Raw genomic sequence first — 27,616 nt, forward strand, 5'->3', positions numbered from 1 at the left:
CATTCTAAGATTGGTGTTAAGAAAAATGCTTCTTAGACTGAGAGGGGGGAAACGTCATACATTAGACAGTCCATTTTGCCTTTTTCTTAGCTAAACTGAGAGCAGGGATCATTGTGGCATACTAAGTATAAACAGAATAAAGGCCCAAGAACCCTCATTCACCGTAGTAATTGCCAGCATTAGGCTAGCATGGCTAAGACACGCTCAGGAATGGTCTGGAGAAACGTGGTTATTGGCATATATGACAAATATTAGAAACTGCCTGCAAAGCCAACTAGTCCAGAAATGAAAATTCAGACCATGACATTGATCTGACTACCCGCAGGGGCGCGGGGGGGGGGGTGGGGAAAACGCAGTAAAGCCGGTTTGTGTCAGGAGCATGACACGTTCGTGACATAAGGGGCACATGGTAAGACTGGCCAAAGACACGCAACGCTAGGTGTCTACATACTGGATGTGCAACACTCACGTTTTTAAAGGACAAAGGGCGGTCATACTTTCACCATCCGCTCGCCCACACTATTTTACATAAGAGACTCAGTAGGCAATCGGCTCGAGAACTAAGGGCCCGGTGGTCTGAGTTCCTCCCCGCTTGTGACCGGCCCGGGTGGAGACATGGGCAGAGGCAGCTCGGCGCCCCGGAGCATGGTGGGCTCCCGCCGCCGGGCCGCAGACGGTTCCGCAGCGTCGCCGCGGACGCCCCGCACGCCCCGTGCGCGCGGCCCTCGGGCTGTGCGGCCGCGCGACACTGTTGCGTGACGTCCCCGCCCGACGACGTCAGGCCCCTTACTACGGAAACACGGAAGGACACTAGCTAGCTCCCTGATCCGCGACGGCCTTTCCAAGTCCCCTACAAGCGCGGGCGGCACACTTCCCGGGCGCCACTGCCTCAGCCGCCGAGGCGAGGGAACAATGGCCCGCACTCGCGCTGCGAGGAGGCGCCCAGAGAGACCCTACTCTCGTGGGAGCCCGGTCAAGTCTCGCGATATTCTTCGCCCGGCGTCCCTTCTCTGTACCCTCCACCCCCTCTTCACCCCCCGCCAATCGCGCGTCAGCGCTGAAACATCGCGGGATTTCCGTCTGCCAGTCTCCGCCCCTTTACGGCACGATGGTCGTGCAAGAATGTGATAGAGCCTCGACGGCCGCCATCTTCTTCCTTTCTTAGCAGTTAACCGAGAGCGGCGCCTCCCTCCGCGAGGAAACGGCAGCGTGTGCTGTAGCGTGGGTATGGCCGACTACTCCACAGTGCCTCCGCCGTCGTCTGGCTCGGCTGGCGGCGGCGGCGGCGGAGTCGTTAACGACGCTTTCAAAGATGCCCTGCAGAGAGCGCGGCAGGTAAGCGTGGACCGACCGCGCGGCGGCTTCCCCTCCCCGACCCCCGAGAGCCGCCGGCGGGGCAGGTCCGGCCCTGCTCGCACTCGCGGCTGCCGCCCGAGGAGATGGCGTCTTCTCACGAGGGGTCCCAGCGGCTCGAGGCCGAGCCCGTTGTCGTGGTCTGAAGCGCCCCCCCCTCCCACGCGCTCTCCCCGAGCGTGGCCTCCACTTCCGCCCCGCGCGCGCGGCCTCGCCGCCCCGTGCGCCCTGCCTGCCCCGGCTCCCTCGGCTCCGGTTCCGCCCGACCCAGGCGCGTGGAAGGTTCTGGGCGCTCAGGTCACGGCGAGGGCAAGCCAGGGAGGGCCGGCTGCCTGGCTAGCGGTCCCCGCCGCTTCCCGCGCCGCCGAGCTCTCCACCCTCGCCGTAATTAGCCTAACGTTCCCCGCGGCGTTCACCAGCGAGGCTCTCCCCGGGGCGGGATCTGCGTGCGATCCACCAATCCTTTCCCCAGCTCCAAATGGCCCCGGGCCCTTTCTTCCCCAGCCTTGAGTTTGAATCTGCCTCTCTCTTCCCAAGTCGAAGCCTCCAACCTCTTTGTGCTACGTAGGGACGTACTGTTGCCTCGAATGGCAACCATTTTCCCAGATGAAAAGGGTTGGATAGATAAGAGTCCTTGCATTTGACACCCCCCCCCCAATAACCTGAACGTCAATGTCTTCAAGTAGCCCCCGCCCCCGACTTCTTTGTAGCTTAAAAATGTATAATGTTGCCTTGCCGGGTGGGGTGGTGCTCGACTTTAGTCCCAGCACTCGAGAGACAGAGCCTGGCAGGTCTCTTGAGTTTGAGGCCAGTCAAAACGGCCAAGAGGGACCTGTCTCAAAAAAAAAAGTATGTTATGGAATTTGCCTGTAAGGTAAAATAAACCCTTATGGCTCTGTTGTAGTTGCTAGACATGAGCAGGTTTTTAAAGCCAGCTTTGACTATACTGGAAACTTCCTTCAGGACCGAAAGATTACCGACTCAATCAAGGTTTATCAAGTCTACCATAATACAGCAAGCACACTTATCTAGTGCATAGATACTGAAAAAATATATTTATTCATACAGAGGGATTCCATGAGCAATGTGGTTGGTGTACATAGAAGTCAGAGGACAACTTGTGGGAGTTGATTCTCCTTCCATGTAGGACCCTTTGGTCAGGTGTAAGTTGTTAGGCTCAGGGACAAGTGTGTCTGCCTGGGCATCTGAGGAAACTTTTTGATGCAGGGCCTCTACCGAAAGCCTAGGCAGGCCTGAGGTTTAAGGCTTCCTGCTGAATTGTCTCTAGTGTAGGTGTACTCCACCTCTCGGCTTTGGAAGCTTTTTAAGTGTGTGATTTCTAGTCTTGTGAGATAAAAATCGAACACGAGTGAGCAGACAGCTTTGATGATAAAGTAAACCACAGCGGTTACATAAATAGTCACACTGTGAGGCAGGCGCTGTACAGGACGCTGCTGGAAAGGGATGCCTCACTGAAAGATGGGTGACATTCATATAGTGCAGTGAGGAGTGGGAGTCTGGCCAGCATAGACAAGAAGCTGCTGCTTGCTCTACAAAGATCGAGGGTTTCTGGAAGGACAGCTCTAAGAGGTAGTCAGCTAATATAGGATAACATAGGAGGAGGAAAAAGGTGGGAATGTGAGAAAAACTATGGATAGATTCCATTGTTAGCAAGCATTGGCTGTGATAATACAAGTGTTTATTATAGATGATAGTATCTGTTACACCTTTGGACATTCTGGGTATGTAGAAATTCCATCAGGACCTTGCCTGTGTAAGTAAGGGACTAAGGTCTCACTATGTAGTTCTGGCTGTCCTGGAACTCACTGCCTACCTCTGCCTTTAGGACTAAAGGTGTGTGCCACCCATGCCCAGATGAGATTTTGTTTTCAAAATGAGAGTCTTTCTGCCTCACCCTCCTGAATGCTGGAGTGACAGGTCTGCCTACACTGATCCTGGCACACTTACTTTTTCTAAAAATTATTTTCTTTATTTACATTCCTGCCCACTCACCCCCAGTTCCTCACACCATTCCTTCTTCATCTCCCCACCTCCCTTCCCTGGGGCCTCAAGTCTCAAGGGTTAGGTGGATCTTCTCCCACTGAGACCAGACCAGGCAGTCCTCTGCTGTTACACACACACACACACACACACACACACACACACATATACACACATAAGCCAGGGAACTTGGACCAGCCCGAGTGTGCTGCTAGGCACACTTTTTATAAGTTTGGTGCAACTGTGTCTTTGAGGATGAATGTGCGCATTGTTAAATTTTCCAAAAGGAAAATTTGAAAGTTGCTGTGGACCCTGCCTAGGAAGCACTAGAAGTAGATTTGCACTTCCACCTTTAAAACTACTAAAGAAAGTGTGGGCTAAAGTGTAGGAGATAGATGTTTTCACGTCATTACCTTCTTAGAATTATCTTTAACTCCAAAATTGGTGAGGGTGGGTCAGTGAAGAAAGTGGTAAATGCTGGTTTGGTTTGATTTTTGTCTGAAGTAAAAAAGCACAGAAATACAGTAGAGCAAAAATCAAGTGGAAAGCTTGAATTATTTCTGTGGGTTAAAATAAAAACATTACTTACACTTAATGTGTGTTTAATAGAAACATTGGGTTCATAATTGTAGCATGTGAGAAGTTAGGATTAGACTAGCTGGGGCTATAATCAGACCATGTTCCCATCCACCCACCACCCACCCCCAATGAGGGGAGAGTTGAAAGTTTTGCTTGGTCTTTTGAATGAACTGTGTACCAATTTTTCTTTTGGATGCTTGTAGACCTATTACATGAATGGAGTGTGAATAAGCATGCTTTCTTATGGATATTCCTTGGTCTTCAAGTAAACTCAGAAGTGTTCATAAAAGCTAATTGTAGAACATAGCCATAGTCTAAGCCGTTTTCCTCTCGTTCAATTGTACGTAACACTTCCCTTTTAACATCAGTTCCTGTCAGTCCCATACAGTGCACTTAAATACCTAAGATATAGTTTACAAATGCTATGATTTGAAATCAAAGGGTGGAAAAGATTTTGTTTCCAAATGTGTGGGTTGTTTTAAATGGGGATATAACATAAGTTTAATAGATCATTAACTATTTGTTAGCTCCCTGAAGTATTAGTGGTAGTTTTAATTATTCTTAATAAGTGAATCTTTCTAGTGTTTTTAAAAGTATATCTTTTATTGTAGGAAATTTAGTGCTGAGTAGTACATAAAGTATTAATACCCTGATTAGTATTCCGATTTTTCTTTTAAGATTGCAGCAAAAATTGGGGGTGATGCTGGTACATCATTGAATTCAAATGACTATGGTTATGGGGGACAAAAAAGACCCTTAGAAGATGGAGGTAAGTTATAGCCAACAAGAATAATTATCTTCCATGGTATTCATTTGATAAGATTTTCAGTATTGTTTATCAAGATGATTTATCAAAATACTACTATCTATTGGTCTCAGAAGAATAGGATTTTGAAAAAGACAGACCTAGAAAAGGTAGGTATAATTTGAATCTATTGGGAAGTATTATTGTAATAGAAAACAGGTTTTGTTATTTTTTTTTTTTTTTGTCCTGTTATAGGATTATGCTTGCTTTGAGTTGCACAGACTGTTAATGATATAAATAAAGTTATGTTATTTGGGAAACACTTTACTGAATTTTCTCATTTATTGAATGAGTCTTTGATACTCCCTTTCATTCAGTCAGAATCCACGTCTAGGTTAAGGTTGGTTGGTTGCAGGCATCCCATTTTTATATTGTTTTAGTGTTTTGTGTGTTTCATATTTATCTTTAAACATTGATTAAAACTGTGGATTCATAGTGTTTTCTCTTTTTAAAAATCATCACTTCTGCACTTAGAAGTGTGTACTTTTTTATTTTAGTTTTGATGTATGTATAAATTTTGATATTGATATATTTGCCCTTTTGTAAAAGATTCTGATAGCATATAGGACTGACTGTATTTGTGGCCCTTTCTGGTAATACTTGGTTTCCTTTTGTTTAAGTATGTTTATATTTGCAAGTGAGGTTTTTAATATGCAAGAAAAAATGAGCTAATGATGCTTCAGATGTTGTGTGTAATGTACTCTTTTTATTTTATGTGTAGATGGCTCTTGGACAAATCCGAGCAGTACCACACACTGGGAGGGAATGCCCTCTCCTTTTAAAGGCAGGAATTTTTATTTATTACCTGTGTTTAGTATGTAAATGTGAAATAAGCCAGTGGATTCTTAAATGGACACAATGGTCTCTTGGTTTATGTGTCTGAATTTTTGCTATACAAAAGCCTTGAAGTTGGGAGAATAATAATAGTGTTTTGAGCTATAGGCTGTCTATTCATATGTTGTATGCATTTTGTTTATTTGAGAAAGGCAATCGTGTGGTTGCTTTGAGGTTTTGGTGTTCTGTAGTGAAATGCTTCATTTGAGAATAATAGAACAGTTTAGATTGAAATTGTCTTGTAACGTGAGCTTTCTTTTTTGGTATAGTTTTATGATCACTGTCAGATTCACTCATCTTTTGATATGTCTGGTTTTTATGTAGTGCTCTCTAATTGTCAGTTCTAGAGTGGATGAAGCATCATTAACCATTAGCATAAGGTATTCACCAGCATTGAAGCTAAACAGTTTGTGCTGTATTATTCCAAACTAAAGTGTCTGTGCATTGTTTAAACACAAGAGAATGAAAGAATTTAGGTTTTGTGGGTTTTTTTTTTTTTTTTAGATTTTTGAGTCTAGGTTGAATTGTGTCAGTTTTGATTCAATTGGTAAACCAATATATCATGTATTTTAATAAATATCATTATTCTTGCTTGGTGGGGGTGGGGAGCTTTGTTTTTAATTGACAAAAAGTAAAAGACACTTAATTTTGCAGATCAGCCAGATGCTAAGAAAGTACCTCCCCAAAATGACTGTAAGTACTTTAAGCTGAGGTTTTGTTGCTTCTTTAAAAATTACGTGTGTGTGTGTGTGTGTGTGTATGTGTGTGTGTATGTATGTATGTATGTATGTATGTCAAGATGGCATAGGAATTCCCTGAAAGTGGACTACATGTGGGTGCTGAGAACTTGGTTCTCTACAAGAGCATGTGTCCTCTTTATCATCTAAGTCTTCTCTCCAGACTGTTGTTTCTACTTTGGGTGGGTTGTGAGTTTGGGGTTTGGGGAATTTGCTTTTGAGCCAAAGTCTCAAATATGTAATTCTGACTGCCCTTGACTTCACAGAGATCTACCTGTGTAAAAGTATTTTTTATTTTGCCTGATGTAATTGTCATCTCTGAGCCTTACTGCCTCAAACCTTCTAGTTCTTTCTGAACTCTGGTGCAAACTCCTCTCCAAGCTGATTCAATATAGCTTCTCTCTTGACCTCTGCCGGAATTGCTCTGCTTGGCCTCAAACTATCCTTCTCATTTTCTGGCTTATTCTGTTTTTACATGTGTCTAGCTTGTTCCCTCTCTGCAACCTATATATCTCTACAACTGTTCCAATAAGACTGTCCTCCCACCCCCTGGGCTATTTATTTATCTCTTAAGTCCTCCTCTCTATTCTCCTGAGAGCTAGACATAATTAATCCCATTCTTTTTGGGGTTTTTTTTTGGGGGGGGGGGGTTAGACAGGGTTTCTCTGTGTAGCCCTGGCTGTCCTGGAACTCACTCTGTAGACCAGGCTGGCCTCGAACTCAGAAATCCACCTGCCTTTGCCTCCCAAGTGCTGGGATTAAAGGTGTGCGCCACCAACGCCCGGCTGTTTGTTTTTCAAAACAGGGTTTCTCTGTAGCTCTGGCTGTCTAGAACTCACCCTGGACCAGGCTGACCTCTGCCTCCCAAGTGCTGGGATTAAAAGGCGTGACCCACCACTGCCCGGCTTTTTTTCCTTTTCTTTTCCTCAAAGATTTGTTACTTTATATATGAGTGCACTGTAGCTGCCTTCAGGCACACTAGAATCGGATCCTATCCCATTACAGATGGTTGTGAGCCACCCTGTGGTTGCTGGGAATTGATCTCAGGACCTCTGGAAGAACAGTCAGTGCTCTTAACCACTGAGCCATTTTCCCAGCCCTAATTTTATTCTTTTGACTCCTTCTCTGATTGATCACTTTGTCTGCTACTCTAAATTAAACATCACTTTCAAACATGAGTGCTTCCTTCTACAAACTAACTTCATCTTTACTGTTTGGGATTAAAGGTCATTAAAGGATTAAAGAGCAAAGCCACACCACAACTATAAGCACATACACCCCCACCCCCGTAAATAACACAATCTTGGGGCTCACCCTATAATCTAAGTGATCAAATAGCCTACAACAGACTTGCTTTTGTTTTCTCCTGTGCTTGGACTAAGGATGTGTGTGCCTTGCCATACTCAACAGGGTTGGTATTACAAATGTCTAGCTGGAATTTCCTTACAAATGTATATAGGTTTTTACTATATTTTTAAAAAAGAATGATTCTCTTTTACTTGGGAGCCACGTATATACAAACACTGATGGCTGAGCTGTGACTATAAGTTAACTACTCTAGTTGTTAATCTGTGTGTCCCTTTCCTGACTTTCTTGCTACTCTCAGTGATGATTCAAATATGAATGGTCCGAATTTTTTTCCTATGTATACATCAGGGAAAGAGTTTGGAGTACGTGGTATGTTTGTCTCAAATAAACTCGAACTTAAGCTTGTTTTTGTTCATTTTTTCGTAGCTTTTGGAGCACAGTTACCTCCAATGCATCAGCAGCAAAGGTATAGTCAAAACTTTTAAAGCTACTTTGCAAGTCTTAGTTGGATTGTATGTACAGCCAAGTTAGTCTATAATGCAAATGTCTGCATACCATTTTGTATGTGTGGTTTACTTCTGTAAACCACATTGGGAAAATGGTATAGAAACATTGTTAATTTGGGAAAACAGGTTGAAATTGACGCATTTCAGAAGAGGTAAAATAAATGTTAAAGTGGCATTCGCTTTGACAGGTGTTCAGTTTCCTGCCCTGCTCACACATGCTGCCTCATTTAAGAACCTGGCTGGGCTACTGGGAGACTTTAAGATTGGGTTTATTAGACTGCTTTTATGTGTATATGTACATTATTTTTCTGTGAGGAAAATGTTAGTTTCTGTTCTTTCTTAGCAGATCTGTAATGACAGAAGAATACAAAGTCCCAGATGGGATGGTCGGATTTAGTAAGTACCATTAATACTAAGGTTTTAAGACAAAGCATACTTTCAAAAATAGTATGAATGATAACTTCTCCCCTTTCTCTACCTTAACTAGTAATTGGCAGAGGAGGTGAACAGATCTCACGAATACAGCAGGAATCTGGATGCAAGATACAGATAGCACCTGGTAACATTCCGTGTGTGTGTGTGTGTGTGTACGAATTACTTGTTGTTTTGTCCAGTTCTTACAGTTTTTTGAGAGTGGCTAGGAAACTCAAGTATTTTAAGTTTCTAAATATCTGATATTTTTATTGTATTTTTTACTTAAACTTTTCTTTTTATTTAATTGTAGATAGTGGTGGCCTACCAGAAAGGTCTTGTATGCTAACTGGAACACCTGAATCTGTCCAGTAAGTTTGAAAATGTTAAGTCTACTTACAGTTAAGACTGAAGACTATAAGCTTCGTTTTCATACCATTTCGCTTTAAAAGTTTACATATTATGCCTTTCTTAAAATAGGGTTCATCATCTGAACCTAAGACAGAGAAATTGTTAAAGCCAGAGACTAAGCCGTAACTCAGGCATTTAGGTGCTTGCCTTCCATGTAGGAAGAACTGAGTTTGATCCTAAAACTAAAAAAAAAAAAACTGGCGTGGTAATATCATGGCTCAGGAGTTGGACACAGGCAGATTTTGGGGACTTGGTAACCAACCAGCTAACACTATTTGATGGGTTCAAAGTCATTGAGAGACCTTGCCTCAAGGTACTTATCACAAAAAAGGTACTGATGGTTGTAATTTGACCTATACACCTTCCATACGTGTCTATACAGACTCAGAAATTATTAAAACCTGCCTTGCACAAATATGTTAATAACGTCACCTAAAACTCATGACCAATCTAGTCATGAAAATTTTATATTCCTGTTTTTCTCTTCCACTCAATTCTAAGGCTCTGATAAAACTACCCAATCTTTACCTCTAATTGTCTTCTCCCCACTGCCATCTCCCCTCCAGACAGGGTTTCATTGTATATCCATAGCTGACTGTCTCTGAACTCACTCGCTCTGTAGTCCAGGCTGGCCTAAAACTTAAAAGATCTGCCTGCCGAAGGCATGTACCACCATTGCCCACCACACTCACTGTCTTGACTGACTTGTGTTGCTGTGACCAAGAAAGTGTTATCATCCTACACTGAAATCTTAACACCGTTCCTTGCATACTTTTTTTTTTTTGTCTAGTATTGAGATACTGTTTTACGTTCATTTGCCTGACTTTCTACTTCAAGAAATTCCTGACTAAACTGATTTTTTACTTCATTCCTAAAATTTTAGGAGTAATTTCTAAGAGTTTATAGACAGATTTGGAAATTACATATCATAAAAATATCTTTGAACCTCATGTTGTATTTTGTTAACACAGTGCTTTAAAAGGTTTGTACCATTGAAGTTTCCCCTTTAAAAGTTTATCTAGTGTGTGTGCCTCTCAGTTTCCTTCAAGCTCTGCTTCTAACAGCTGCATCGACAGTTCTCTTTCCAAGGCAGAGGCTGAGTCGTGCACTAGTTAACCCCGTTGCTGTGTGACAGGATGGATGGAAGATGTTTAATGACTGTGTTCACTTGGAGCATACAGACTTCAGTACTTACTGCCCATTTGACTTGACACTCACTCCTTTGGTTTAGGTTCTTGCCTCCGACCATGAAATGCCATATGACCAATTTAGAGTATGTTTGAAACCTGACTAAGATAAAACTGCTGACTTTTATTATTTTGGGATAAGTTGGGTTATGCTACGTATTTTTATCAAGATTAATTTGTTAACAGATCAGCAAAAAGATTATTGGACCAGATTGTTGAAAAGGGAAGACCAGCCCCTGGCTTTCATCATGGTGATGGACCTGGAAATGCAGTTCAGGAAATCATGATTCCAGCCAGCAAAGCAGGACTAGTTATTGGAAAGGGGGGCGAGACTATTAAACAACTTCAGGTATTATTATATTGTAAAGAATATTATTAAGTCTTTTGAGGCCACTTTTTATTGTTTTTACTAACATATTTTCATGATATTAATAGGAACGGGCTGGTGTTAAAATGGTAATGATTCAAGATGGGCCTCAAAACACTGGTGCTGATAAACCTCTTAGGATTACGGGTGACCCATACAAAGTTCAGGTAAGCTTCACTTTGTCTCTTATATATAAAGGCTGAGGGGGTGGACAAAATACGTATTAAATTTTTTTGACAAATATTCTGAATTGGATAACTTTCTATTATAGCAAGCCAAGGAAATGGTATTAGAGTTAATTCGTGATCAAGGTGGTTTCAGAGAAGTGCGGAATGAGTATGGCTCAAGAATAGGAGGCAATGAAGGGATAGATGTAAGTAAGAATTCTGAGTCAGCAGTGGTTGTATCCTAATCCATGGGCACTAGTGTTTTCCTGCTTTGAATTAAATGGACTTGGCTTAACATCATGTCCCTTTTCTTGTTTTCTTCCTTGGGGTTTTTTTATCTTGTTATTTTTATGATCATTTAGTATATTTACTTTTATGATTAAGTGGGGATGAGTTTTTGAGAAATGTCTTTTAAAATATACTTTTACTTAAGGTCCCAATTCCAAGATTTGCTGTTGGCATTGTAATAGGAAGAAATGGAGAAATGATTAAAAAAATACAAAATGATGCTGGTGTTCGAATTCAGTTTAAGCCAGGTAAGTTTAAGGTATATTTAATGTTCTAAGAATTGATAGCTTTTAATCTTGACATTTATAATTGGTTTGTCACAACTTACTCTGTTTTTTTTTGTTGTTGTTGTTGTTATTGTTTTAGATGATGGAACAACACCTGATAGGATAGCACAGATAACAGGACCTCCAGACAGGTGTCAGCACGCTGCAGAAATAATCACAGACCTTCTACGAAGTGTTCAGGTGTGATAGGAAATTAACATTTTCAGTTTGCTTTCTTTGGAAAAGTTTTTATCATACCTGAATGAAAAAAATGCCCCTCCAGGTTATATTAGAATCTGTTGGCAGTGTTAAAATGACTAACGTTAAATTGCTTTAAGGTAAACATTTTAGGGTAGATTTGCATAAATGTTCTGCCTTATTTCCCCCAGTGCATGTGAACTTTTATTTCTATGGGTATATGTGCCTTGGCAATTGTGCCTATGGAAGCCAAAGGAAATTTTTCTGAAGTTGGTTCTCTATTATGTGGGTCCTAGAAATTAAACCCAGGTCATTTTGCATGTATGGGTAGTCTCCCAATATATTTTAAAAGTGGAAGTTATTACTTAGTTGACTATTTTTGTTTGACGTCATCTCTTAATTTCATTGTTTAGAAATACGAGAGTTGGGGATAATAAGCTAATAGTTTTATTACAGAGTTTATTTTGTTCTCTCCTTTCTTAGGCTGGCAATCCTGGTGGACCGGGACCTGGTGGTCGAGGACGAGGTAGAGGTCAAGGAAACTGGAATATGGGGCCCCCGGGTGGACTCCAGGAGTTTAATTTCATTGTGCCAACTGGGAAAACTGGACTGATCATTGGAAAAGGCAATGTATTTTAAACTCTTTGTTTTGATATACTGGATATTTGTAAACAAAAGATGCTATTTATATTTTTTTAGGAAAGGGGTCTTAACATGGCAGCTAAAATAAGAATACTCTTTAATGTATGCTAAAAATGGGATTGTGTCTCAACTGCTTCTAGGGAAAGGGGACCAAAAGTCTGTCAGTTACAAAACTTGATCCTAATTCAAATGGGTTTTGTTGGTGTTTTTTGTTTTGTTTTGCATTTAACTTCTTTGTTACTTACAAAACCTGTTGATTGAAATATTTTTCTGTTCTGACCCATATCAGGGTGTATGTTTAGTAAGGTGTGTATAAAATAGACTTTAGTGTGTTTTGCATTAGTTCTAGATGGAAGAACAGGCTAAATAGAAAATCCTAACATTATTGTCCAGTGGAATGCTACAAAACTGTTTAATGGGCAAAGTAATAGGTGTTTGGGGTTTTTTTTGGTTTTTTTTAAATAGTATTTCTGCCAGACATGGTGACAGACACCTTTAATCCCAGCACTTAGTAGGCAGATGCAGGTGTTTCTCTTGTGAGTTTGAAGCCAGCATGGTCTACAGGGTGAGTTATAGGACAACCAGGGCCACACAGAGACCCTTGTCTTAGGAAAGAGTATTGCTTGCATTCTGTGAACTTAGTGTCTTGCGGTTTTAGGAGGTGAAACCATAAAAAGCATAAGCCAACAGTCTGGTGCAAGAATAGAACTGCAGAGAAGCCCTCCACCTAATGCAGATCCCAATATGAAGTTATTTACAATTCGGGGCACTCCACAGCAAATAGACTATGCTCGACAACTCATAGAAGAGAAGATTGGGGTAAGTGTACTCTCATTTATAGCATAGTTCCTGGTAACTTTAAAATGTACTGTGGGAAAATACATCGTTTCTAATATGAAATTGCAGGTATTGTGATATAGTGTATATACATATATTGACATAGGAAAGATATCCAAAATACAAGAACCATGAACTCAGAAATCCGCCTGCCTCTGCCTGTCAAGTGCTGGGATTAAAGGCGTGCGCCACCACACCCGGCTGAGAATACCATGTGTTAAGTTTTCCCTTGATGTGCAATTTGCAGAATATACTCTCAGCAGTTGTCACATTAGGGAAGTAAAGGGAACTAGGCAGTCTTGTTTTTAAAAGAAAATCATAAAAAGAGTAAGAAACACAGAAGACTAAGCTGAAAGAACTCTGCTGGAGCTGAGGATTTCAGTGAATTTTACATGGCAGATGATGACATTTTATTTTTTGCACCAAAATTCAAAGAGGGTAAATTTAAATTTGTTATTTAAGCGTAGAAATGGAAGAGTAGTTGGACTTTGAATTACTCAACCATTACATTGTTTGAGTGTCTAGTTATTGTTTATGTTTTCTTTTCCTTTTTTTTTTTATAATAGGGCCCAGTAAATCCTTTAGGGCCACCTGTACCCCATGGGCCCCATGGGGTTCCAGGTCCTCATGGGCCTCCTGGACCTCCAGGGCCGGGAACTCCAATGGGACCATACAACCCTGCACCTTACAATCCAGGACCACCTGGCCCAGCTCCTCAGTAAGTACCACATTTGCTTGGTTCTGGGCTTTCCCTAAAGACCTAGGAATTGGGGGCTGGAGAGATGACGATGGCTCAGCAGTGCAGAGCACTTGTTCCTGTTGCAGAGGGACCTGAGCTCACTTCCCAGCACCACACGGGGGTTCGCAACCATTCGTGACAGGTTCCAGGGTATCTTTACAGCGACACTAGGCATACATAGCTGCATATACATACATGCAATACATGCAGAGGCAAAACCTACACATAAAATAAATAAAGCTGGCTTTTATTAATGGTATTTGTGTTTTGTTCCCCACCCCTAGCGGTCCTCCAGCCCCATATGCTCCCCAGGGATGGGGAAATGCGTATCCACATTGGCAGCAACAGGCTCCTCCTGACCCAGGTAAAGGGTAATCTACTATTAATATGTTAGCTTCATTGTATACTGCTGGTCACAGTCCTAAACTACCTACTGCATGTGCGATCTTTTAAGGCACTTCCCCTGCAGTATAGGATGACACTGCTGTCTAGTATGTTGTGACTTTATTCATAGTAGTTCATATTTATAAAATAATGTGTTTAACACTACTATGTTCTCAAATAATAAGTATAAATTATTTTGTTGCTGATAAAATTAAGGTCCCTTAATTACCAAAACAGGAGAGTACATTTATTTTTCTCTCTTATAATCTGGATTTTCTATAGCATGGTGTTCTCATTATATCTTCCCATACTGGTTTTGTTTCTACTCCATCATGATCAGGAATCAACTTGGAAATAGGACTTTTTTCTTTGTTTTTCTTTTGTTTTTTCACTTTGCAGCCCCTGTAGTTTGATTCATTTGAAAAGTTTGAGAGAACGTGTTCTGAGTTATAGATTTCTACATAGTGTATTTTTTACAAATCAAAGTTGATTTAGATGTAATTGCTTTGTTGGATTTGTTAAATGTTTTAATATTTTAATGTATGTTAAATTCATAGGAACTTTTCTCAGTCACCAAATAACCACAACTTCTATTCATTTAAGAAACAACTTGAGCCGGGCGGCAGTGGTGAACGCCATTAGTCCCAGCACACAGGAGACAGAAGCAGGCAGATCTCTGAGTTCGAGGACAGCCTGATCTACAGAGCATGTTCAAGGATAGCCAGGGACACACAGGAAAAATCCTATCTCAAAAAAGAGAGAGAGAGAAAAAAAAAGAAAAAGAAATAACTTGAATTGTGATGGCATCTGAATATGAAAGATGAGTGTCGATTAGCAAAAGAGTGCATTCCCAGGGCAGACAAGAAGCATCAGTTATGACTTCCTTTGTAAGGGTTTTAAAAGTGAATCTTCTCCTTCTAACAAGCATTTAGACGTGGCATGATCAAATAGAGTTGGAACAGGTTATATTGAAGGTTTTATATGGCTAATTCAATTTCATAGGATTGCTCAAATGAGTGATGTTTGATATTAGCACTGTAAGGTCTGGTCAGTGAATATGACTTCCAGCATTACCTGGAAGACTGACTCGGCAATATGTTGCTTAAATTTGACTTGGAAGTATACAGTATTTTATTGTCTGCATTTTCAAGAAACTGCTGCTGTGAGGTTGAGATTTATATAGATGTCAAGAATTTAATCTTCAATCTTAAATGGATAATATGCGAATTCATCCTATGTAAAAGAATAGTGAGCTCTTAGTACCTGCTAGTTGCAAGTCACAAAAAAAAAGTTTGGGTTTTGGTTTGGTTTTTGAGTTACAAAGGTGAGCTTAGTGCAGAGGATGCTGGTTGTGGTGACTTGGGAATAGGGCAGCAGCTAAAACTTGAGTATTGGGGGATGCTAAAAGAATTAATAGAAAGGATAAGCCACAGTGCTGGGGATAAGCATTAGAACCTGAGTTCTATCCCTCCCACCTGTTGTAAAGAAAAATAAATAAAGCGCTTTAATAAAGTTCGTAAAAAGGATCCGTAAAGTTTCCTGGCCTGCTCTTGTAACCAAATCTAGGAGCTCTGGGTTCAGAGAGAAATCCTATCTCAAAAAAAATTAGGAAGGAAGGCTGGAGAGAGGGCTCAGTGGATAAGAAAAGCAATAACTGCTCTTCCAGAGGTCTGAGTTCAATTCCCAGCAACCACATGGTAGTTCACAACCATCTGCAATGGGATCTGATGCCCTCTGCTGGTGTTTCTGAAGAGAGCTTCAAGTGTACTCATATACAAAATAATAATAATTCTTTTAAAAAATGAGGAAGGGTGTCAGAGAGGTAGCTTAGTGATTATTATAAAGGTCTTCCTGCTCTTTGAGAGGATGCAAGTTGAGATCCAGTTACTCTCACACCTTCTGGTTCTCTTTAGTAACCCACATTTGTGTAGATACACACAGGTTCACAGATACACATAACTAGAAGTGGGACTTTAAAGTCTAGATAAAACAAGGTGAGCATGTCTAGGGAGATCACCCAGAATCAGTACACACAAACAGACACGCCACGACACGATGGCTAAGCTGGGGAGGGCGGCCAGACCACAGCATGTAGCCCGGAAACAGGAAAAGTGGAGGAAGAAAAGGTAACGGCTTGGAAATCCAACGGCCTGTGTTAAATGGGGCATGGTCTTAAAACTGTACAGGAGCTTTCAAATGATAAGCTATGCTTGAAGTATCCTAAAGGTGTTAGAAAAGGATAGAGCAGGACTTTCAGGATTGTGACTGAAATAAATATAAACTGCATGTATCTAACCTTTGTTTCTTTCTTGTACAAATTAGTCCATAACTGCCTGCTATACAGAACTGTTGCACTTGGCAGCTTAACTTGTTGGGGGAAAAAAAGCAAAGACACGGGATTGAGCTGAGACAAACCATTGGATTGGAAGCCAAAAGATCATCCATTTATATACCAGTTCCACCGATCACTAGTAAATTACTTAATACCTGTAACCTAGGAAATTACTTAATTCCCGAGGCTGAAGTTTCTGAACTAAAAGCCAAGTGATGATGATAATACTAGAACATTTTGAAAGTTTCCATTCGCTATTGGTAACTTTTGAGCCTATTTGTCAGGAATCACCAAAAAGGTAAGGGTTGGTTTCTAGAGTTTACATATTAACCTTGAAACCGCTCTTTGTTTTTACATTGTAGCCAAGGCAGGAGCAGATCCAAACTCGGCAGCTTGGGCTGCTTATTATGCTCACTATTACCAGCAGCAGGCACAACCCCCACCTGCAGCTCCTGCCGGTGCACCAGCTACAACCCAAACGAACGGACAAGGTAACTACGGTAATGAAAGATTTTATTTCCTATTTTAAAGCTATAGTTTGTGTTTGGATTCATGTATGAAGTCATAACAAAACTCTCTTTCAGTCCTGAGAATTGTTGGGCCTTGTGCATGATGGTATCATTAGGTTAGATCCTCGGGCCTAAGGTTTTGAAGACTCAGTTGTGACTTTGTGTAAGCAAACTAAGTCAAATAATAGTTGGAAGAATAATGCCTTAAGTAGTGAGACTGTTAACTGTCCTCCCCCCACCCCCATTTACTTCACTACCCTGATTTATGTCTGTTATAATAGTTCTGAAGAGAGCTACTGAAAACTGTACTTAGAGACATAAAATCATATCACCTTTCTACAGACCCTTATTCATTCCAAAATAAATGACCACCATGGACTTTAAAGTCAGTTACTCATCATTGATATACCACTGTTATACACAGCCCTTGCTTAGATCACCAACTGACCCCGTGTTTTCATTAGGTTCATTAAGTCTCATCAAGCTAGAGCACTTTCTTGGTCTTCTTTTATGCCTCTAATAAGAGGATAACTCAACAGTTAGATAGCTGCCAAGCTATAGAGTTACTAACCATGGTTGTTTAAATGGTCTTGCTACTACCAGCCTGGTTTTTGCACTATACTACAACTATGTACTGTAAAGAATTACCTAGGGGCTGGTGAGATGGCTCAGTGGATAAGAGCACCCGACTGCTCTTCCAAAGGTCCGGAGTTCAAATCCCAGCAACCACATGGTGGCTCACAACCATCTGTAATGGGATACGATCCGATTCTAGTGTGCCTGAAGGCAGCTACAGTGTACTTACATATAATAAATAAATAAATCTTTTAAAAAAAAAAAGAATTACCTAGTATTTTCTGCTACTTTTTACTGGAGTAATGTCACTATCCTATACATTGAACTTCTGCCTCAGCCTTAGTCTGTATTATTAATAAACCTTGCCTTGGTACCCTACTATTACAGCAGCTGTTAACTGTTAGTTTCTGTCATTGTATATTAGTTGCTATTTTACTACAAGGAATAGATTGCCCTTTTTTAACTACTTTCATTATATTGTCCTAGATTTGGGGTGGTTGGGGTTATCTTCAAGGTGGCTCTGGTGCCTCTGACGTTCGTTCTTCAGGTGCTTCCTTAGTACCTGACACAGTAAGATAACTTTGTCTTCTGAGCTCCAATCGGTGATTCATTTCCTTTTCTCTCTCTCTTTCTCTCTCTCTCTCTCTCTCTCTCTCTCCCTCTCTCTCTCTCTCTCTCTCTCTCTCTCTCTCAGGATAGAATTTAGAGATCAGTCTAAGTATACTAATTGCTATCTAAATGTCACTAATTATAATCCTGTCCAAATTAGAACTAAAAAGTATGTTTGGGGCTGGCATTCAGTCAATAGTACTTGTTCCTGCAGAAAACCCAGGTTTGATTGCTAGTACCCACATGGTAACTCACACTGAAACTGATTCCAGGGGACCCAGTGCCCTCTTCTGATCTGTGGAGCACCAGATACCCAGGGTGCACAGATTATACATGTGGACAAAATGCTCACACATAAAATTAAACAGTATCTTTAAAAACATGCAGGACAACACGTGTCTACTAAAAATCACATGATTATATACTACTTTTTCATTTAATCTTTAAAATTAGTGCTTCAAAGCTATTTGTGGCTTTTCTAAAAATGTGTGCAGGAGATATCAAGGGATGAACCATGCTTGAACTGTCCTTAAAAATGGATAGAAACCATGTTCTATATTTCTTTTGTGTGCATTTACTTACTATTCCCAGTTTCTGTGTCCACCCCTTCTATACCCACTTGTCATGTATTCCCAACAAACACTTGCACAACTCCGTGGTGTAGACAGTGCTAATTACAGTACTGATGGTGTAGAAGCAAAAGTGCATAACAACCTTCAGAAACTTAAATCTTGTTTTGTTTGTTTGTTTTTTAAAAAGGAGATCAGCAGGCTCCAGCTCCAGCTGGACAGGTTGATTATACAAAGGCTTGGGAAGAATACTACAAGAAAATGGGTATGCTCTACAGTTTACGTCTTATCCTTTATCTTAGTAACTAAACGGAAGTAAATACACATTACAAAGCTAGAGATGAGTAACAAAACATTTGCTTGTTTTTAAAAAAGAATACTTGAGGTAACTCATCCGTATGTTTTTATAATGTTAAAGTTTATATTAAACAAGCTAGGCAGTGGTGATACCTGCCTTTAATCCCAGTACTTGGAAGGTAGAGGAAGGTAGATCTCCGAGTTTGAGGCCAGCCTTGTCTACAAAGCAAGTTCCAGGACACTTGGGACTCTTAGACAGAGAAACCCCATCTTGAAAAACAAAAATAATAATAAACAGGAAAGGTGACATCCTGAAATTGACTGGAAGTTAAGACATATTAAGAGCAATTCAAGAAATTCTTATAATTGTGCTTATGGCAGAGAAATACAATTGTCAGCAAGTTAATAATTAAAACCTGGCATTTCCTTACTAGGTAATAATATATGGCTTTATTACTGTACTTTTGTGTAGTGGTCTAAATGGAATGAGATTAAATTTTAGGCCAGCAAAGTAGTTGTATCACTGGCTTTACTGCAAAATAAGCATAAAATTAGCCCACAGTGACATTGCTTTACATTTCTAAACATTTGCATGCATTGAAAAGGAAAAAAGGGTGACCTTTTAAAAAGATTTTGACAACTATTGAACGTAATTCTTAACATAACCATAGTGATTGTGTTAATGTATTTCTTGTCGGTGATACAGCTTTCGACAAAGTTCCTTTCAGAACAACTGTTTGGGGAAATGTGATAACAAACTTCTGCAGTGAACAGATGGGCTGATAACTTTTCTTAACCTCACTGATCGCAGGCAGGTTCTAACAGATGGACCTTAGCACTAGAAACTTGAAACCTGCCGGGCGTGGTGGCACACACCTTTAATCCCAGCACTTGGTGGGCAGAGGCAGGCAGATTTCTGAGTTCGAGGACAGCCTGGTCTACAGAGTGAGTTCCATCCAGGACAGCCAGGGCTACACAGAGAAACCCTGTTTGGGGCCTGGGGGGAAGAAACTTGAAACCTTAAAACAATATTGTGTGTAATTAGAATGCTTACATAATTTCTTCTCTGAACTGTGATATTTTTGAGAGTAGATGGAAATGTATTAATCATTCCGTGGTAGCCGTGCTGAAATAGTGCTACTTGTTTATAAGAAGCTGAGCATGCCAAGGTGAAAGTGCGCTAACTCCATTGTTTGTTTTTACTGTGTGAGTGTTGATTGGGTAGAAACCTGGTAACTGGACTACGTAATTAAGACAGAGTAAGGTATTTGTCTGTGCTCGATTATGTCATGTTATTTGTTTACATGACTTCAAATAAGTTTTATAGATATTTTGCATTCTGTATTCTTAAAAAGTATATTGACTAGGACTTTTGAGAGTAGGTATTTTAACTCAATTAGGTTTTAGTTTTTAATATTCTAGCACTTTCCAGCACACAGTTCTGTGAATTCCTCTTCTTCTAATTATTATTATTATTATTAGAGATTTATTTATTTTATGTATATGAATGCACTGTAGCTGTACAGATGGTTGTGAGCCTTCATATGGTTGTTGGAAATTGAATTTTAAGAACTCTGCTCAATCCGACCCAAAGATTTATTTACTGTCATAAATAAGTACACCGTTGCTGACTTCAGACATACCAGAAGAGGGCATCATATCTCACTATGGGTGGTTGTGAGCTACCATGTGGTTGCTAGGATTTGAACTCAGGACCTTGAGAAGAGTAGTACTCTTACTCGCTGAGCCGTCTCCCAGCCCGAATTCCTGTTCTTGGTTGTTATGTCTACCGATCAATCAGTTGGCATACATAGAGACAGACACACACAGACAGCAGCATCGTGCAGGATAACTATTTGGAGACTCATTTTCTTCATTTGTGCTTTTTTGTAATTATGTTGAAGATCTTAATCCTGTGAGCAAAAAAAGACTAACTGAACAATTCCCTGTCATATAGATCTTGAAAGATACTGTTTTAGGTAATTTAATTAATCATTGAATTAGTATTTTTAATTATATGATAGTTATAAAAATCATTTTTCCCTGTAAAACATTTAACTACAATTTTTTTCTGAAAGTATGGTCCTTGATATATTTTTTAGTATAATCATGAATTAAGAGACCTTAAAGCAAAAGGTTCAGAATAGAAGCTCAGGAGATAGATGGGTAAGAGTGCTTAATGACCTGGGTTCAAATCCCACTACCTATCTTAAAAGCCAATCATGACTGTTGCATGTTGGGAAGCAGTTGCAGGAGCTTGCTAGCCAACTGTGGATTCAGTAAAAGGAGCAGGGGAATAAGGTACAGAGGGATAGAAGAAGGCAAAGGCAGGCAGATTTCTGAGTTCGAGGCCAGCCTGGTCTGCAAAGTGAGTTCCAGGACAGCCAGGGCTATACAGAGAAACCCTGTCTCGAAAAAAAAGAAAAAGAAACTCATTTGCAGTTAACTTGCTTGTTTACAAAATTCATTAAGTATTTCTAGAATTCGATTTTTATCATTTGATAACTCAGAATGGTCACTTAAAACAAAATTACTAATAAACGCTGAGTTTTGGGCTGGTGAGATCGCTCAGTGGGTAAGAGCACCCTACTGCTCGTCCGAAGGTCCGGAGTTCAAATCCCAGCAACCACATGGTGGCTCACAACAACCATCTGTAACAAGATCTGACACCCTCTTCTGGAGTGTCTGAAGACAGCTACAGTGTACTTACATATAATAAATAAATAAATCTTTAAAAAAAAAAAGCTGAGTTTTACATCTTTCATTGAACTTTATTTCAGCTGCCAGGTTATTTTTAGTAAAGCTGTGATATAAACTCAGTATGTCTTTTGCTTCATTGTGTGTGTCATAAATATCTTTCAGTACTTCTCTGTAGTTTAAGACTAGTAATATAGTGACCCAAATGGATAGAAGAGTGGTGAGCTAGGTATGGTGGCACATATACGCATTTAGTCCTAGTGCTCAGGAGGCAGAAGCAGGTAGATCTCCAAGGATGAGGTCAGCCCTGGATAGTGAGACCCTTTCTCAGTTAGCAAAAAAAAAAAACAAAGCGTTTCTTCTTTCCTTGTCAAAGATTATATCTGAATTTTCCCCTTTGTTTAAAGGTATGTGAGTTTGGGTCATTTTGTCTTTTACTAATCAAGCTGAACTAAGAGACTGAAACTTGTGATTGAAGTGAAAAGAGTATCTTTGCCGTTTCTTGTGTGCTGCACTTTCCCCCCTCATCCTCCCTCCCTTGTCTAAGGCATATTTAAGATAAACAGAAACTGAAGGGGCAATGAGGCACAGATAATCCTAGCACGTGGGAAGTTGCCAAGAGGATAACAAGTTTTGAGCCACCTGTGCTACATAAGTGAAACCCTGTGTTGAGATAAAAACAAGAGCTATTGCCCCTCTGTGCCTTGCATTATAAGCTGTACTTAATGGTACATACATTTTTGTATTAAAGTTGAGGGGGTGTTTTAGGTCACAAGGGCAGACACGAGGTTATTAAAAGGCTTGGAAGAAGTATTAAAAAGGCAAGATGCTGTGTTTACTAGAGAAGAGTTACTGTGAGATTTGTAATTATAGCAGCAATAAAGTTCTCTGTTTTCCTGAAGGTCAAGCAGTTCCTGCTCCTGCTGGGGCCCCACCAGGTGGTCAGCCGGATTATAGTGCAGCCTGGGCTGAGTACTATAGACAGCAAGCAGCGTATTATGCCCAGACAAGTCCCCAGGGGATGCCGCAGCATCCTCCAGCACCTCAGGTAGAAAACATTTGCTATTTTTTTTGTTTTGTTTTTGTTTTTGTTTTCCACTCCAACCATGTTTTCTGCATGTTTGTCTGTTTGGGAATGAATATGTTTTACTTGGTAAAGTATAACTACATGAAATATCGTGTTGTGTTTGGGGACTCAGTTTTTCTAATAATGTTTTCTGGCATCTGAGTGCTATTTTTGTAATGCCTTTGATTTTAAAAATAAATTTTCTTCCCCCCAGGGATTTGCAAATCATGCAAGAAGCCACCATCATTTATATTAACCAGTTTTTCTTTCTTAAAGGATTCACTCCTGAATTAGCTCCATTTAAAGGATTTTCTTTAACTTTTTGTGTATCTCTTATGTATCTCTTCTGCACAGGGCCAATAATAAGAAGTGGACAATACAGTATTTGCTTCATTGTGTGGGGGAAAAAACCTTTGTTAAATATATGGATGCAGACGACTTGATGAAGATCTTAATTTTGTTTTTGGTTTAAAGTAGTGTTTTTTTCCCCCCCTTTTTTTTTATTTTGAAAATGTACAAAATAACTATCACTACTGATAGGAGGTTAATATTTCTGTGTAGAAATGAAAATTGGTTTGTTTTTAGTCTTTAGTGTAGATGTACACATTCCAGCAAATGTATTTGCAACTATTATGTGGTCGATGCTTTGTGATATAAATGTACTTTTTCAATGTATACTTTCACTTTTAAAATGCCTGTTTTGTGCTTTACAATAAATGATATGAAACCTCCTGTGTCGGTAAGTTGGATATGTGGGTAAAGGATTCATAGTTTCTTAGCAGTGATAAATTAAGATACATGTACACGAATATATAAGCTTTCCCCATGAATTACTGAGTTTTTAAACACTGGCATGTTTTTTCCCCTGTTGGAGTATAGTGGTAGATTGGAGGTTCTTTTCTGTTGTATTTGGCTATTTCAGCACAAGTAATCCTGATATTTTCATGTTTTTCCTTCTATTTGATTAAAAACTGCATGTGTATACAATGATCTTTAGTATACTTCCATTGCATTAACAGTGACATTTCCTTTTATACATGAGCACTATTTCAGACCTGTACCGCTGCTACAACAGTTAACCTTCCTGTTCTTCACTTATTTCCGAGACTGTTTCAGCATAACTAATTTTGAACAGTTTGCAGACAGTGATTTGAGGAGTTTATAAGAAACATTGTTTTTTTCATGTAAAGCAACTCTTTCCATGTATATATATATATTATAATAGTGTGTTTCTCTCTAAATTCAGGATAGAAAAGTAATAGAATGTGAAAGTATAGCTACATTGCATCTGCCATTGAAACATTTGGGGTATGAAAATGTTCAAGCTTTTTTTTTCTTTTTGCAGTATAGATAAGCTTTGTCTTGTAATTGCACAAGTCCAGTCATTGAATCAAATTAATTTTTTTATGTACTGAATCATTTTATTAATCTTTAACATTCATGCTGAAGTTCTGATATTTTGTTGAAAACCATTGTTTTACTCTGCATATTTGTTGGCTCTTTGCATATTAATATATTAGACTACATGCAAATACAGTCTGTCTTGCCATTGTCTGTTGAAGTGCAGGTTTGATCCAGCCAGTATAGAACTAGCTCTGTAGGGGTGAGGAGGACTGTGCTGTGTATCATCCTTGATTGTGTTCCTTCAAGGAGCATTGCACTGTAAGTACATCAGAGTGACAAATTGATGAACTGCAACAGTGTCTTTTTGTCGATGTTCCACATAATGCAATTGCTATATTTTGTGTGACTATTATGTTGGAATACAGTGCTGTCATGGGAAACCATAACTGCTTCTTAACATAGAATAATACATAGTTCTGTATTTTTTTTAAGTGAGCTTAATGGGTAAGTATTTTTGATATGCTTTAGCTAATAGCTAAAGAAAATTGATCAGTAACAAAGTTGAATAGTATTATCAGTGCTCCTAAAATGCTGTTTTTCAGTGTAAAATATGCCTATCTTTTATAGTGATATGAAAAACTTGAAATGTTTAAGACAGAAGTGCTTTTCAGTTTGCAAAGTTTAAGGACTTAACGCCTTTTCATTAAATGTTAGTTCTATCATCTGTGGGGAGCACCATTTGTATGAGGACAAAAATGTTGAGGTTATAGGGCAGAAAATAGTACAGCTCATTGTGGATGTTTTGAAATGTTTTTTGATTGTTTTATGTAACTTAGTGACTTCCCTTCCCCTTATTTAGATCTGGATGCATAGCTCTAGTATGAAGTTTAATAGTAATAGTTAAGGCCTTACCTGTTAAGATCTTAAGTGTAGGGTATTGACATGAACAGTTTCAGTATTTTGCATGATATTGTTGCATAGATGACCTAGGAAAGTGTTGTGGTGCATTTAGTAATTAAACTGAAGGAAATAGTTGGATTCAGTATCATAATTCACAAATTGGAGGCTGTTGATTTTGATTCGTTTAAAATTTAAAATCTTTATTAATTGCAAACAGTGCAATTATTTATACTTCACAGTGCCTTCCCAGACCTTCCACCTTAGGTTCTGCTGCAAAAAGCAACAGGTAAGCACAACCTAAGGCCATCTCTATATAAATATATCAGTACATACATGTTGTCCCTGTGAGGTTTGTGGTTGTGTACTCACTCAAGCAATCTGCTGCTGCCGCTGCCCCAAATGTACTTTGTTATTTATGGTACCATTCTAGTGGAAAGTCTGTTAAGTTGTTCAAGCAACTGTTTACAATTTTGGGTGATGTTTTGTTTTTGGTTTTTTTGGGTTTTTTTTTTCCCCATTAAAATGAGTAGATTGCTGCAATAACTGAAAAACATCCAAATCTTTTTGTGCACCCCTCCTCTCCCAGAGTTATAGAAATGTTTAAGAACACTTCAGTAGTTGAGACATAGGAAATCATTTGGTCAGAAATTTCAACAGCCTTCACAGCCCGTTTGTATGAGTAACAGGAAATTCTCTTTGCCCTCCAAATCTGATCTTTTTATAGTTTTATTTTTATTATTTTTCCCCTGTATTAGTACTGCTTTAAAGTACAGTAATTCAGTGAGATCGTTTTGGTTCAGTTTCATAGACAGTTCTATTTTCATGACTTGTATTTGCTGACAAGGAAGAATAAAGAATACTGGCAGTAAGTTTTGGGAAAGGCATGTGCATCAGTGAAATGTTACTTGTATAACAAATAACCTTTCATAATCTGCATAACCAGTAGTTTCTGATTTATAATATTTTAATAACTGACTGCATTTATTTTTGCCAGTTTAAAATGTTTTGTGTTCTTAGGATTGATGTTTAGTGCATATTTTGAGTTAAATGACTATCTTAAAGCAGCACCATATCAGTTGTTTTTATTCATTTTCTAAAATGTGCTGATCCTATTAAAAACTCCTGCTTATCTTTTACAACAAAGAAAAATATTCAAAAATACTGCCTTCATTTTCACACACAGTGCTGAAGATGCTGCAAGCACCAAATCATAGCTCATAAAATCAGGTCCTGAGATAGTTACCCATAAAGAGGAATCCTTTGAGTGTATGCCATTGGTGAGCCGATGAGCATGGACCATAGAAGGGCTCAATGTAGAAGGTAAAATTGGCAAATCATAATTGAGAAATATGACTGTGTTCCCATACATAATATGGTATAGGGTGTAATGTACCTGCTCTTGATCACTTTCATTTTAAAGTGCTATTCACTTAAATGTTCCATGAATTGTTTATTGCACCACAGTTTGTGTGTGTGTGTGTGTGTGAGAGAGAGAGAGAGAGAGAGAGAAATAGGTCAGATCAGTATGTTGCAAGCAGATCTTTAGAGCCTGTCAAGTTTTGGTTAGTTGTAGTTTCCATTTGGAAATGTAGATGAATGCTTGTAGATATTGGAGATTGTTTCTATCTTGTAAGAACTTTTCACTGGTGCTGTAAGCATTTCAAATAGCACCAGTCTTAACCTTTAAATGGGAAGTAGAAAAGGTGAGCCCAAAGTTTACAGATGATTTTAATGCTATACATGTTAGTGTAGTGATACTTAGAATGCTTTGTTTGATGTTTATTTCAGAAATGCGTATACTAGAAAATCATTTTAATATTAAAACTGGTGACTTAATACTAGTTGTAAAGTGTTTTCTTAAAGAAGGATCTTGGTACTTAATTGATAAAGTGGGTTTAGATAGGAGTAGCAAGTGCTCTCGATAGAGAAAGTTTTTGTTCACTTCAATACTTTGTCATTACAACCAGTTCTTCCTGAAAATAGTTACATGTCTAGTAAATTGATGTAGAATTAACTCGCTGGAGATAATCTCATTTTAGTTCTGCAAATTCTGCCTGGCTTTAAAATGCATTTTCATAATACTTAGAAATAATTTGACTGAAAATAACTGCTTTTTTATTTAATCAGTCAATCAACTTTTACTACAAATTTAATTGAGGGATTTTTTAATTTAATTGGTGCTTTAAAGAAGCAAATAAATCCCTGGGTTTTGTTTTCTTCAGTAAATATCCTAAAGAAACTCTTTAATGTATTTGCGAGTATATATATATTTTCTTATGCATGCTCGATGCATTTTCGTCCTGAGAAAAGTGTTCTCTACAGAAACTACCCGTGTGTTAAAAGAAGATTGGCTTAAAATGGCTACTGTGATGGGAACAGTGTCTTAGGGAGATGCAGCTTGGACTTGAGGTAAATTGAATACTTTACAAACTGGCTTAGAGTTTTGCTTTAATGTCATTATATGTAAAAGGGCACATGATTATTGTAATTTTGTATTCTTTATGGTTTCCTTAATTAAAATAATAAATGTACAGTGATTACTATGATGAGTGTTTGTGTCTTTTAATGTGTATACTGAGTAAAGTCTTTTCTGCTTTATTCCTGTCATTAAAGATTTACTGTGAAAAGTAATGGTAAGTGCATTAAACTTTTAAAAGGGCAGATAATTAAATTATTTTTAAAATAAAGAAAAGGACC

At 39.2% G+C, this 27,616-nt stretch overlaps 2 protein-coding genes across 39 annotated transcripts in view; one reads left to right on the plus strand and one right to left on the minus strand.

Annotated features, from left to right (window-relative positions):
* The window catches only part of Dnajb4 (DnaJ heat shock protein family (Hsp40) member B4), a 28,853-nt gene extending 27,786 nt beyond the window's left edge, over nucleotides 1–1,067 (minus strand). For 3 of the 4 annotated variants that reach the window (NM_001356364.1, NM_027287.5, NM_001356363.1), the window contains exon 1: nucleotides 470–718. The gene's annotated coding sequence lies outside the window, so the exon portion shown is untranslated. Of the gene's footprint in view, nucleotides 1–469 lie in introns of all 4 variants that reach the window. The other variant, XM_030252765.1, reaches the window with a different exon arrangement.
* Nucleotides 1,057–27,465, plus strand: Fubp1 (far upstream element (FUSE) binding protein 1). Of its 35 annotated transcripts, none has more exons than XR_003954354.1 (24): nucleotides 1,088–1,335; nucleotides 4,612–4,702; nucleotides 5,460–5,522; nucleotides 6,227–6,265; nucleotides 8,044–8,083; nucleotides 8,467–8,519; nucleotides 8,611–8,682; nucleotides 8,848–8,905; nucleotides 10,319–10,481; nucleotides 10,568–10,666; nucleotides 10,771–10,872; nucleotides 11,100–11,202; nucleotides 11,321–11,421; nucleotides 11,902–12,043; nucleotides 12,719–12,879; nucleotides 13,464–13,615; nucleotides 13,921–14,000; nucleotides 16,715–16,852; nucleotides 18,806–18,880; nucleotides 22,512–22,657; nucleotides 22,890–24,337; nucleotides 25,159–25,205; nucleotides 26,103–26,239; nucleotides 27,242–27,465. XR_003954354.1 is itself a non-coding variant. In XM_006501660.2 (22 exons), the coding sequence occupies exons 1-22, from the start codon at nucleotides 1,228–1,230 to the stop codon at nucleotides 26,131–26,133; spliced, it is 2,064 nt and encodes a 687-aa protein (XP_006501723.1). In that variant the 5' UTR covers nucleotides 1,088–1,227; the 3' UTR covers nucleotides 26,134–27,465. The 35 variants fall into 35 exon arrangements, 17 of the variants coding, with proteins under 17 accessions (NP_001342295.1, NP_001342297.1, NP_001342296.1 ...); XR_001783714.2 differs by having other exon boundaries at nucleotides 24,238–24,337; XR_003954353.1 differs by having other exon boundaries at nucleotides 26,103–27,465.
* Nucleotides 27,466–27,616: the final 151 nt, after the last annotated feature.

Source organism: Mus musculus, chromosome 3 (assembly GCF_000001635.26).
Source record: "Mus musculus strain C57BL/6J chromosome 3, GRCm38.p6 C57BL/6J".
Taxonomy (NCBI): domain Eukaryota; kingdom Metazoa; phylum Chordata; class Mammalia; order Rodentia; family Muridae; genus Mus; species Mus musculus.